This window comes from Arachis ipaensis, chromosome B06, assembly GCF_000816755.2.
Source record: "Arachis ipaensis cultivar K30076 chromosome B06, Araip1.1, whole genome shotgun sequence".
In the NCBI taxonomy this organism is placed as follows: Eukaryota; Viridiplantae; Streptophyta; class Magnoliopsida; order Fabales; family Fabaceae; genus Arachis; species Arachis ipaensis.
Window position 1 is genome coordinate 108,739,805 of NC_029790.2, and position 13,280 is coordinate 108,753,084.

The 13,280-nt window shown below is 39.7% G+C and overlaps 1 protein-coding gene across 1 annotated transcript; it reads right to left on the minus strand.

The window, feature by feature from the left end:
* On the minus strand, positions 4,278–13,090 carry LOC107604804 (U5 small nuclear ribonucleoprotein 40 kDa protein). The gene is made up of 2 exons (XM_016306500.2): positions 12,826–13,090; positions 4,278–5,775 (listed from the first exon to the last, which is right to left on the minus strand). The coding sequence occupies exon 2, from the start codon at positions 5,726–5,728 to the stop codon at positions 4,691–4,693; it is 1,038 nt and encodes a 345-aa protein (XP_016161986.1). The 5' UTR covers positions 5,729–5,775; positions 12,826–13,090; the 3' UTR covers positions 4,278–4,690.

The following is a 13,280-nucleotide window of genomic DNA, read 5'->3' on the forward strand; positions in this document are numbered from 1 at the left end:
TCAATTCCTTATCTTCTCCAAAAATACCCTTTTACACTACCATCTTTTTCAAAAAATACTTATTGAACAGCCACAAAGTATTTTTAACTCTGCTCTGCCACTGCATCCAACTGACAACTTTATGGGATGTCCCCGAAGGGACAAAGTTTCCCCTCTATAAGCTATCATAAACACAAAATAAGTCGCTTCACGCACGAAATAAAACTATTTGATCACACAAGTAGTTCATCCTCACTTCTCTTTCCAAATCATCTCAACAAAATCACACACCATAATCCGTTACAAAAAAAACATAAAATCCACTTAATTCAAACACAGCAAAAACCAAACCTTATAAAGACAACAAGAAAACCTAGCAAATAGCATTGCGTTCAAAACAAAGATAGCGGAAAAACTAACAAATTCCGATCATAACGGATTAATTGATTAATAACTAACTAATTTACTACCTAATTAACCTACCACATGCTGTCGCGGTACTTGAGAGTGTAGGGACCGCTCTCGAGGGAGTAGTCAAAGTGGCTGTGGACCTTATGCTTGCCGTTGCCGCTCTGGTCGAGGAGGGTGAGCTCAAAGAGTGCCCTAACGTCGGTACCGTCGCTAGCGAGGGCGATGAAGACAGAGACATAGGCGGAGTTGTCCTCAGAGTTCTTGCCGTCAGGATAGAAGTATATGGCCTACTGGTACCCTCCAACACTGAAGATCTCGCTCACTGTGTGCTTCCCAACTCCGATCCCCTTCGCCAGAGAGTAATCTTTGTTATATTATTTAGTCATTATACACATTGTACACCTAGATCATTAGCTTCCTAACAGTATCCTATTTGTTATTATTATATCCTCAATTGTGGGTTTTAGTAACCAATTTTCTCTTCATTCCATTTGATAGGATAAAAAGTCTAAATTTGTCATCAACTGAAACTGCGTCAATATTTGTGTTCTTTATTTATATGGCATTATGAAAAAGAGAAAAGTACGATTTTTTTTGGAATGTGTAAAACCGAATAAAAAATATTAATTAATTTTATTTTTTGCCTTCAACAATGATAAAAAAATATCTATGCCATGTTGCTTGAGGTCTCATAATACTTGAAACAACTCAAACAGATTTTCAAATTTTGTAAGTTATGACATTGGTCATGTAAAAGTTATTTAAGAAGAAGAAAGTTTGTACTCCCATTAACATTGGCTCTCTAACCAATTCTAATTTAATTATATTTTGTCATTTTGCTTTTGTTGTTGAAGAAGTTGAGTGAGGTACTTCAGATTAAAATAAGTTTAAATTAAACTAACTTAGATTAGTCTAATGATTAATTCATTAATTCACTTAAAGAATTATTAGGAATTTGAATTACAACTTATTATTCATGCAACATTTTAACAAGCGACAAACTCAAACTTAAATCCGCGACAAATTAATCATTGATCTGTTGCATTGAGATATGCCATAAAAAATTTTAAATTATCCCTTTTTAATAGAAAAAGAAAAGAAATAAAATACCTCAACTCTTTTAAGTACAGAAGATGTATTGATTGATCTAAGAGAATTTTTTAGATGTAGAATAAAATTATTACTGGTGTCTTGTGATCAAATTATTTTAGTAATCAACTTCAACTAAGTTAGTTTAATAGCTTAAAGATTGATAACACAAAATTTTAATTAAGAAAGAACGAGAAAAACGAAAAGAGCAAAAAAAAACTTAATTAAACTTTCTTAAAAAAATAATTTACTCACCTAGTATTTCTCTAAAACTAATGAAAAGTACAAATTATAATTTTAGAAAAAAAAAGTACATTACATATAATGTATTTTTTTGATTAAGTACGATTTTTATTTCTATTATTTTAGTCTAAAATTAAAGCCACCAGCAACTCCATTCTTGACTCCTTAACGCCTCTCACTTCTTCCACCCCTTCCTCCGCCACACTCACTGGCCTTGGATCTTGATATCACTTCTTCCACCCCTTCCCCTCTCCCACCCAAAAAACCCCAAGTCTTCTTCTCCCCTTCAGCAACAGCAACAAGTAAATCTAGCAACAACAATTCTTTTTCTCTTCTTCACCAGCAACAACAGCAAATCCAGCAAATTGAACAATAACAAATTCAGCAAAATAAATTACTAACAAATTTAAATTTGACAACAGTTCAACAATCATCAATTGCACTTCAAATCCAAAATCAACAACCACAGAAATTAAAAAGAATTAAAAAAAAGGATGTTCATGTTCTTAAATCTCAGCATGTCGAACACCGAAGCCAAGCACCGCAAAGAGGAAAAGACTCCTGCCGGCGAGGACGAGGACACCGGAGCTCAGGTAGCTCCGATCGTCAGACTCGAAGAGGTCGCCGTCTCCGGTGGAGAATAGCATCTTCGTTTTTTTTGCCAGTGAAAAAGGTTCAAGCAGAAGCAGAAGGAGAAGCAGAGGCAGTCAATCACAGAAGAAGAAGCAGCGCCGGCGGAGTCCCCCTCCCGATAACGACGCGACGACGTGGTCTTCCGATGACGACGCGACGGCGGCGGCGGCGAACCCTAGAAACGAATAAATAGGGCGGTGGCGGCGGCAAGAAGAAAAAATTGAAGTTAAAATTGGGGTTGGGAATTTGAAGAGAGGGGCATGAGGAAGGGGATGGGGGGTTACGTTGATTTTCACCCCAAACCTTAGGGACGATTTCAGTACTTAACCCTTTATTATTATATTCTCAATTGTAGGTTTCACTCGCCAATTTTCCATCCCTTCCATTTGGTAGACTGAAACTGCGTCAATATTTGTATTCTTTACTTAGATGGTATTATGAGAGAGAAAAAAGTATGAGTTCTTTTTTAAATAAAGTATCATTTTTGTTCATAACGTTTGGGGTTAGTTCTAAAGTTATTCCTAACGCTTCAATCGTTCTATTTAAGTCCTTAACGTTTCAAAATTAGCTCAACGTTAACAGAATTGACGACGGGATAAAATTGAGATGATTTTGAAACGTTAGGAACTTAAATAGAGCGAAAACGTTGGGAACAAAAACGATACATAGAAATAAATTTTAGTTTTATCCTTCAATAATATCAATTTTTTACCGTATATAGTATTCAATTATTTTTTAATCACATATAAGTAAATTATACTTAACCACACTACTTTCATTCTAAATAAATTTTAAAAAAACACTATTGTTAATCCAATATAAAAAAAAAAAAAGCACTCGTTACAACTGTATTTTTAATTTAAATGGAATGGCAGATCTCTTAGCTAGGGACAGCAATGGAGCCAGGTGAGACGGATAGATAAATATCCATACCCGTCCCAAACACTAATGCATTGATTCATTTTCCGTCCTATTACCTACAGGTATCTTAATTTTTTATCCTATACCCAAATTCACAAGTATCCTATTACCTACAGGTATCTTAATTTTTTATCCTATACCCAAATTCACAAGTATCCTGTCCCGCCCTAACTCGCCTCGAAATCTAATTGATTTATGGTTTTTCTCTTTAAAAAAATTTATAACATGAAGATAAATAAATTAAACTAAATTAATCAATAAAATTCCAAACATAATTAAATACTTCAAGAACATAATTAAGTATAAAGATAATTCTAAATTGTTCAGAAACATGTACATATATACATACCGGGCGGCCGGGCCGGGCGGGACAAGACGGGTAATGAGACGGGAGTACGGGACAATCATTACTCATCCGCCCTATATCCAAACAGAAATAAACAAGTCTTATCCAAACCCACCCCATACCCCGTCAATGGTTAAAAATAGCTGTCCCGTTTGAAACGGGTCGAGGTGAGTCAGCTCGGGTCGATCTAAATTGCCATCCACAACTCTTACAAATTATTTTGGTCGCTTCAGCCTTCATACTACTACTATAATACTATTTATTGTCAAGTCTTGCAAACTATTCCTGCGGTCCTACGTTATAAACACGCCTAAAAGGTATAGTTTATGTCTTCATGCTCTTTACCCTCTTTCTTTCTTTCGTTACTATTTATTTATTTTTATAAATAAAGCAATAAAGTCTTATTCCTATAAGTGGAATATACTACATATAGAAGAAAACTTCAAACGACCCAACGTTAATCAATACATTTTCTTTTTTTCCTTCATCTAGTTCATATATAAACAACGAGAACAACAGTTGAAGCACTGAATGTTTTAAAATTATGCAGTGCAAGGTTTTCTGAATTTTCAAATGTATAACATTCATTCCAAACTTCTCAAATCTTTCTCATAAAAACTACCAAACAAGCACATAGGCAAGTGAAAAAAAAATGTGGTGCATACAAATAAGATGCAAACTTCCATACCTTATCTATCGTTGCATAAGACATGATCTCAACTTAGATTAGGTTCAAACTCCGTCAAGTGGTAATCAGAGTGAGAATCAACGCAGAGTTCCACACTTTATACAGACACATAACACACCTTTTGTCAAATAGGCATCAAGCCAAAAGGCTGCCTAAATCGTTGGAGCCATTTTCTTCCCAAGCATCAATGTCAAAAATTCCAAGTTATATTAAGAAGCAACAAATGAGACAATGTTTTGCCTGAATATTATACAGACACTGAATTGTTCCACCAGGAACAACAGCAGACTAAGCTTTTCTAAAATTCACTATTCCCTAAAAGCAGTTGCCAAAAAGAACAACATATTCATCTAATTTCGGCCAGTTTCCAAACATTTGCATCATATCTCTCCAAGATAGATCTGCTTGTCGCTACTGCAAGATCCAATAATAGGTTCGTTGGGGTGAAACACACACTCATTAACAGATCCATTGTGCCCAGGAAGCTTATATAAGATGCGTCGCGACGTGGTATCCCATATATAAACCATTCGATCCGAACTCCCTGCTGTGACCTTGCTTCCATCGGATGACCAATTGCACTTCAACAAGTTCTTTTCAAAGTTGTGTTGGTGCCCTTCCAACACCTTTACACAGCGATTTTGGGGGGCGTATGGGCGCATATCCCAAATGCAGAGCTTGCAATCCATGCCATTAGTTAGAAGGTAAGAACCATCAGGACTCAACTGCATGCCAGTAATCATATCTTGATGACCTTGAAGTGTCATGATAACTTCACCCTTACGCAAATCCCATACCTTGACATCATTATCAATACCACCGGTATAGATCTTATCTGATGCATCGGAGAAGCTAACAGCTGTAATCTGGTATTTATCTGGGAATGTTTGGATGGAACCCCTTTGACGCATATCCCATAGTTTAGCAGTTCCATCGTCTGATCCGCTGACAACAAGAGGCGGACCCCTCCGCGAAGGACAACATGAATTGACATATGAAAGATGCTCTACCATCTTTTTAATTTGTTTTCCTGTTTCCACATCCCAAGCCCTCAGAGTTTTATCAGGGCTGGCAGAAACTATCTGAGTTCCATCTGTAGTCCAATGAAGGTCTAAAACTGCATTTTTGTGACCCTTTAGAACCATAAAGTTCTTGCATTCCCCATACGTATTCCAGAGGAAAATCTCTCTGTCGTGAGATCCAGACGCAATGACTGATCCTGATGGATTGAACTTCATGGTATAGATAGCACTCTGGTGACCTGTCAGCAACATGATTGGCGATTCCAAACTTGATGTCCGCTTCTTTCCATTTGGTCCAGGAACTTGAGGACCACTGTATGGAACAGTAGACCATTCCATTGGCTTTGGACCAACAACTGACAAAGCATTTTCACCTTCAGAAGGGAAGCCTTGCATATTGACTGTTGCTTAGAATTCAAATTCAACTTCAATTTCTATACACACTGCAGTGTCCAACAATTAAATAGAATCAGGAGAAAGAGAGCAGAAAGATCTCAAAAACACTAGAGTCAGAAGCTGAATAACACAGTTGCATAGCCATTAGCCAGTGTAGGTTCATAAAACAATAACCTATCCAGACCCCTAGCCCACCATCAATACCCTCAAAAATGAATGAAAAAGAATAACAAATCAATGTCAAGATAAAGCAAAAGTGAAAAATAAAATAACATATACGTGAATAACATATTCACCAATCATTACATGAACATTAAACAAAAGAGAAAAGAGCATATTGAAGACACATCAACCTATAAATAACAAAATAAAAGGAAACAACATATTAAGGTCACACACGAGCACACTTGCTCCTCAAATTTACCAAAAATGAGATGCATGCGTATATTCCACAACATTAAAAATATATACAATCTGATCATCTTGGTCCATCATACAAAATGACAAAAAAGTAGAGGCACGCATAAACTGCATGATTCAAGATGAGTAAATGAAGTGGTTATGATAGGAACAGGTTTGGACTGGTTTATAGGAGGAGATAAGGAGTAGATAAGCTGAATTTTCATTACTTAATTCATAATTGTTGCTGGTTGGCTGCTGGTTGGCTCTTTTAAGCTAGTTTAGCAGGTTAGGAGCAGTAGTTCTAGGCTTAACTACTACTTATAAATACTTGGGGTTAGTTAGTTCTAGTTAGTTAGAAAAATCTATTTTGCTGTTAGTTCAGGAGAGGGAACTCTCTCCAGAGTTGGTTAGATCTAATAGTATACTTCAATTAGGGATTGTGATTTACAATCCCTAGTTCATCACTAAAATCCCCTAATTTCTGCTAGATCCTATCAACTGGTATTCAGAGCTCTTGGATCCTGGAGGTGAATGGTGCGGTCGAGATCGAAAAGAATGGAAGCACAATTTGATTCAATGGAGTCTCGCATGGAAGAAATGTTCAGAGCGATGCAAGAGGCGCTTCATTGATTGGATGCGTGTGTTGAAGCGAGTGAGAACCGCAGTGCAGAGCGGCACGATTACAGTCCACAGGCGGATCGCTGCACTCGCACAGTTCTGGATCGCAGGGGAATCAGAGCTTCAAAGCGCGCGAACAATGGCAGAAGCTGGAACTTCCGATTTTCCGCGGCGATGATGCAATGGTATGGATCAACCGGATTGAGCAATTTTTCTTGCTTAGAGCAGTCCCGGAGGAGGAGTGGCTGTCCGTGGCGGCATTTGCGATGGAAGGCCGCACGGTCACGTGGCAACGGGGTGGGAGACAACAGCGCCATTACAGCAATGGCCTTTCCTTAAGGACGCATTAGTGCATCGATTCCAACCGGAGGTGCTGATAAGTCCGTATCAATCTTTGTTGAAGTTGAAACAGCTGACTTCGGTAAGGGATTACCGCAATCAATTTGAGATGTACATAGGTCCCTTGGGCAGGATCGATCCGAATTTCTTGATCGGTCTGTTCTTGAACGGGCTGAAACTTGAGTTTTGTGAGGAGTGCAAGTTGTTCCCGTTTCAAACGCTGGATGAATTGATGGTGTTGGCGCAGAAGGTTGAGAACCGTACCATGGCACTGCGAGCAGCTCCTGGCCGCAGCAAGGGCAAACCAATGACTCGGAGCGTCTTAACGACCAAAACAGCACTAGCAGCAGCAGCGTCAGGACCAGCAAGTAAGGGTGGGGAATCCGTGGCGGAACCGGCAAAACGGAGGGGAGTGCGCCACCTTAGCAATGAAGACTACAAAGCTAAACAGGCGAGGGGTGAGTGTTTCTTTTGTGACGAACCGTATTCAGCGGAGCATGTATGCAAGAACAAGGAGTTCAAGCTACTGATCATGGAACCAGAGGCTGAGGAAGGGAACTGGTTGGAGCACGAGGCTGTTCCGGACACAATAGAGCAGCTGGAGCTCAAACTTTACATGCTCCAATCGCCACCATAGGTCATTCAAGGCATGGGCTGAGGTGAAGGGGTGTCAAGTGAGGGTGATGGTGGATTGTGGGGCCTCGGATAACTTTGTAGCATCGAAAATTGCAGCAGAATTGGGGCTGGAGCGGTGATTTTTTCCAAGCTTGATTTGAAGTTCGGGTATCATTAAATTAGGATGTGCGATGAGGACATTCACAAAACTACCTTCCGGACGCATGAGGGACACTACAAGTTCTTGCTAATGCCCTTTGGCCTAACCAATGCGCAAAGTTCGTTTCAAGCATTGATGAATGACATCCTTAACATGCTACTTTGGAAGTTCGTGTTAGTCTTCTTCGATGACATCTTAATCTACAGCCGGGACGTTGAGAGTCGTGCCAATCACTTGCAGCAAGTATTTTGTATTCTCATCACCAATCAGCTTGTGTTAAATGCCAAGAAGTGTACTTTTGCGGTGGATTTAATAGAGTATTTGGGCCACATAGTCTCGGCTGAAGGGGTGGCTGCAAACCCTGGCAAAACAGCAGCCATGCTTGCTTGGCCAGTCCCTAAAGGATGTACACGCCTTGAGGGATTTTTTGGGCCTCACCGGGTACTATCGGCGGTTTGTGCAAGGGTATGGCACCATTGTCAAACCATTGACAAATTTAACAAGAAAGAATGCTTTTGAATGGAACGCTAGAGGCTAGAGCGATGGCAGCCTTTGAACAACTAAAATCCCTCATGGCCGCCCTTCCCACATTGGTTGTCCCGGATTTTACACAAGAGTTTGTCATAGAGACCGATGCCTCAAGTGAACAGTGGGGGGCTGTGCTGTCTCAATAGGGGCGCCCAATTGCATTTCTAAGTCGAGCATTGTCACCAAGAGTGCGTCAAAAATCAGCTTACAAGAGGGAATTGATAGTGATGGTGCTTTCTGTCCAGAAATGGTGACATTACTTGTTGGGAAGTCATTCACGGTGCTTACGGACCAGCGGAGTTTGAAGTTTCTCACCGAGCAGCGATTGATGGATCCGTCCCACCTCAAGTGGACAACAAAGTTGTTGGGCTTGGACTTCGACATCCAGTATCGGCCAGGGATGGAAAATAAGGCAACGGATGCTCTTTCGCAGCAAATGATAGCCAAGGCTGTCTCGGTAATGCACATAAATCTTTGGGACAGTATAGACGCTGAGATAAAGAACGATTCGGAGCCGCAGAAAATGGTGGTTGCCTTATAGAAGGGGTCTGAGGATTTCCGTGGTTACTCCTTAAGGAAAGGGACGCTGTTCTATCAAGGAAGAGTAGTGTTACCAGCGAATTCAGCTCACATACCCTCCCTATTGCCGAGCATCACAACAGCGGGATGGGGGGCCATTCGGGGTACTTTCAAACGTACAAGAGGCTGGTGGCAGTGGTCTATTGGAAGGGGATGCAACGACGGGTGAAGGATTATGTGGCCGCTTGCTCCATTTGCCAACAAAGCAAGTACATCGCGCTTAAGCCAGCGGGACTGCTGCAGCCCTTGCCCATTCCGAAGAGAACATGGGAACATATCACGATGGATTTTGTGGTCGGCTTGCCCAAGGCAAAGGACATGGACACCATTTTTGTGGTGGTCAACCAGCTGAGCAAATATGCCCACTTTATACCGTTATCACACCCTTTCTTAGCCAAAGTAGCAGCTGCAGTTTTCATTACGGAGGTGGTGAAGCTTCATGAATTTCCGAAATCCATTGTTTCCTACCAAGATAAGAGTTTTCATGAGCAGATTTTGGTCCGAATTATTCCAGGCGGCAGGCACAAAGCTGAAATACAGCACCACATTTCACCGATAGATGGATGGGCAGACAAAGGTGGTGAATAGGTACCTCGAAACTTACTTGAGGTGCTTTGTGGGTAGATATCCGAAGAGGTGGTTGGAATGGGCAAAATATTGGTTTAACACAAGAAGACCATCCATGAGATGGTCAAACGAGATCTACATGTAAATGGTCTCTCTGTAAACATGATACATGACAGAGCACAATGCCGTCGTTTGATTTATGTAGCCGACCCCACCTAGTGGGACAAGGCTTTGTTGTTGTTGTTGTTGTTGTACGGGGTGCCTCCCCCAATTTTGTTTCCAGGAGAGACATACCCGTCACAGGTTGAGGAAGTTGCTGCACTAATAGCCACCAGGGATGCAGTTCTAGCTGAGTTAAAGCAGCATTTGGCTCAAGCTCAGCACAGAATGAAGCAAACGGCGGATAAGAAGCAAAGGGAGGTGGAAGTTGGGATAGGAGACTGGGTGTACCTCAAGCTACAACCTTACCGAATGCGTTCCTTGGCTCGGAGGATGAATGGAAACTGAGCCCTCGCTTCTATGGGCCTTTCAAAGTACTTGAGAGGGTGGGCCTAGTGGCATATTGATTGGCGCTGCTGGACGGGTGCAAGCTCCACCTAGTCTTCCACGTAAGAAAGTTGAAGGAGGCTATCCCGGCATCACAGCAACCGCAGGTTTTACCATCAGTGATGGCAGAGGATGGCGAATTAATGGTGCAGCCTGAGGGCATTTGGCATCTAGGTCAGCGGGGGATAGCTCCTTTAGAGTACTTGGTTCGTCGGCAAGGTCTTCCATCATGCGAGGATAGCTGGGAGGAGGCTGCCGTGCTGCAACGCTCTTTTCCAAAGTTCCACCTTGAGGACAAGGTGGTTGTCTAGGGGGGAGTAATGATAAGAACAGGTTTGGATTGGTTTATAGGAGGAGAGGTAAGGAGTAGACAAGCCGAATTTTCATTACTTAATTCAAAATTGTTGCTGGTTGGCTGCTGATTAGCTCTTTTAAGCTAGTTTAGCAGGTTAGGAGCAGTAGTTCTAGGCTTAACTGCTTCCTATAAATACTAGGAGTTAGTTAGTTCTAGTTAGTTAGAAAAATCTGTTTTGCTGTTCCTTCAGGATAGGGAACTCTCTCCAGAGTTGGTTAGATCCAACAGTGTACTTCAACAAGGGATTGTGATTTACAATCCCTAGTTCATCAATAAAATTCCCTAATTTCTGCTAGATCCTATCACCTGTGAAGGAAACTTTTCTATTTAAGCTCGAGAAAAAATTTATGCCATGGCTACAATGATGTGTGAAACTGAATGTTGGACTGCAAAATGGCAACATCAAAACCAACTCAATGTGGGAAAAAATGCGAATATTGTATTTGATGAATAAACACCCTATACAATATACACAACATGGTTAGAACTTGGGAATAAATGTATTAGATAGACAATTGGAGTAGTGCCCATTGTGGAAAATATGATAAGGCTTTATCATAGGTGGTTTGGTCATATGTGAAGAAAGTCTAAAGAAACCCCAAGACGAGGTGCAGCTCAGATGAAGGATAGAAAGCAGTAAGATGTGTAAGGCAGCCAGAGAAACTATAGGTGGAACAATTGAGTTTTGGATTTAAGTAATTAGTCTACGAACATAGTTTCTGACAGGACACTAGTACAATATATGATCCATGCAATGACCCCCCATTGAAAGAAGGGAAACTTGCATCAAATTCTAATGTTCAGCTACAAGGCTAGAAACTCTTCTCCTAAAATAAAACTGATATAAAACTGGCGCATTCTGCAGGTAATTGCCTATTTCATTTATGTGAATATTGCAACAGTAAAGGCAGATCTTCCAAGATAATGAAGCACCTAATAAAACAATTAGTTAGCACATTAGACATCCAAGCTAACAATTACATACTACTAGCAATTAGGGGCTTTTGAAGAAGACAATCATAAACAACAAGACAGAGGTACCAGTTATATCAACTACCAAATAGTATCTCAAGCAAAATAAAAGTTGCACAATAACACTGGTAGTAAATCAGCACTTACTATTTACAAAATAAGAACGCAGATAAGATACAATAGAACTTACATTGAAAAAGCTATCAATGTTGAAAACCATACAGGCATATGATAGGAATCTAAAAGAAACAGGTTCCTTTTAAGCTAGTTTAGCAGGACTAGCTGCTGTCTATAAATACTAGGAGTTAGTTTTTAGTCAGTTAGAAAATTCTGTTCAGCTTGTTAGTCCAGGAGAGGAAAATTCTCTCGAGTTGGTTAGACCCAACAGTATATGTCAATAAGGGGATTGTGATTTACAATCCCTCACAATCCCTAATTCATCAATAAAATCCCCTATTTCCTGCTAGATCTCGGTTCCTATCAGAATCGAAACATGCAACCAAACCACATTGTGTTAGAAATGTACATATTTAGATGCTAGGGGACCAACACTTTAGTGGATAAAAGTGAAGAGTTGGTTAGAGTTGGTTCAAATGCAAGAAAAAAGTGTTGGTCAAATAACATTTCTCATATAATTACAGGCTCTCAAAAGATAACAAAAACACAGACATAAGTCTACTTCATTATGAGTAAAATGCATACCACAGACAAGAGAAACTTGTAGACTTACAGTTAAAATATTAAGGTTTCTAGCATTAAAAGTTGAACATGAAGAATTAATATATAAGAGTAAAGAAAGCTAGAATATTAATGTCATGCAAACCCAGCAGCAGTATGAATGAAAAATCAATCATTAGAAAATCTTAAAAGAGGAAATAAAAACGGAGAAGAGCAAACCAAACTGAAACAAATCACAGCACAAATCCCTGATCAGAAATTAAAAGACAAAATGTATCGGATCCCCATTATTTGCAACAAAACATCGGTTCGGCACAAATTAATTTTACAATTTAGAATGTTCTAGCTTCTTCCATAGAAATCGGAAACTAAGCAGATTGTCCAGAGTTATTAGGGTTTACTTGGTTAAAATTGTGAACCTTAATTTGATTTTGTTTTTCTAAAAACATAAAAAATATAAAAAAATCACTGACGAAAACGTTCATTAGTACTAACAAACCAAACAACTCAGTATTCGAATTAAAAACTTATGCGGCCAAAGTAGGGTGAAAACAATTCCAAAGGTAAAATAGGGTTTAGGGTTTCGACCTTCTAAGTTCTAAGCGTTATGCGTAGAGCAGAACCCTATGATTGAAATAATGGCAGTGGGAAGAACAAATTGAGTAAGGTGTAAGGTGTTGGATTTGAATCGAATTAAGAGGAAATGAGAGTTGAGAATAACATTACATACATACATACCTGAGGAGTGGTGAGGAGAGAAATGGAGTTGCTGTGGTGCAGTTGAGTTGAGTTGAGTTGGGAGGAGTAAAGGCCACAGCAAGGAACGACCGTAGTGGCGGTGGTGGCAGTGGCGGTGAACTAGGTAGCAGTCTAAGCCCCACACACCCTTCAGTCCTTCCCGATTTATATATTGCCTCCTCTACGCCAAATCAACATCCTTTCTGAGAAGTTCTTTGCATTTTTCTTTTTTTGGTCTTGAAATAAATTCATAATCACTTTTTACAATTTAGAGACCATGTTAACTTGTTAAGTTTTTAACACTCGAAAAGATCTTTGATTTTGAGAGTAATTCCAATAGATTCATTTTGGATTATCATTTTTGATCAGGAGTGAACTATTTTAAAATCAAAATTTATATTATAATTAATATATAAAATAAAATCAGTCTTGTTTTAAAAAAATAATATCACCGT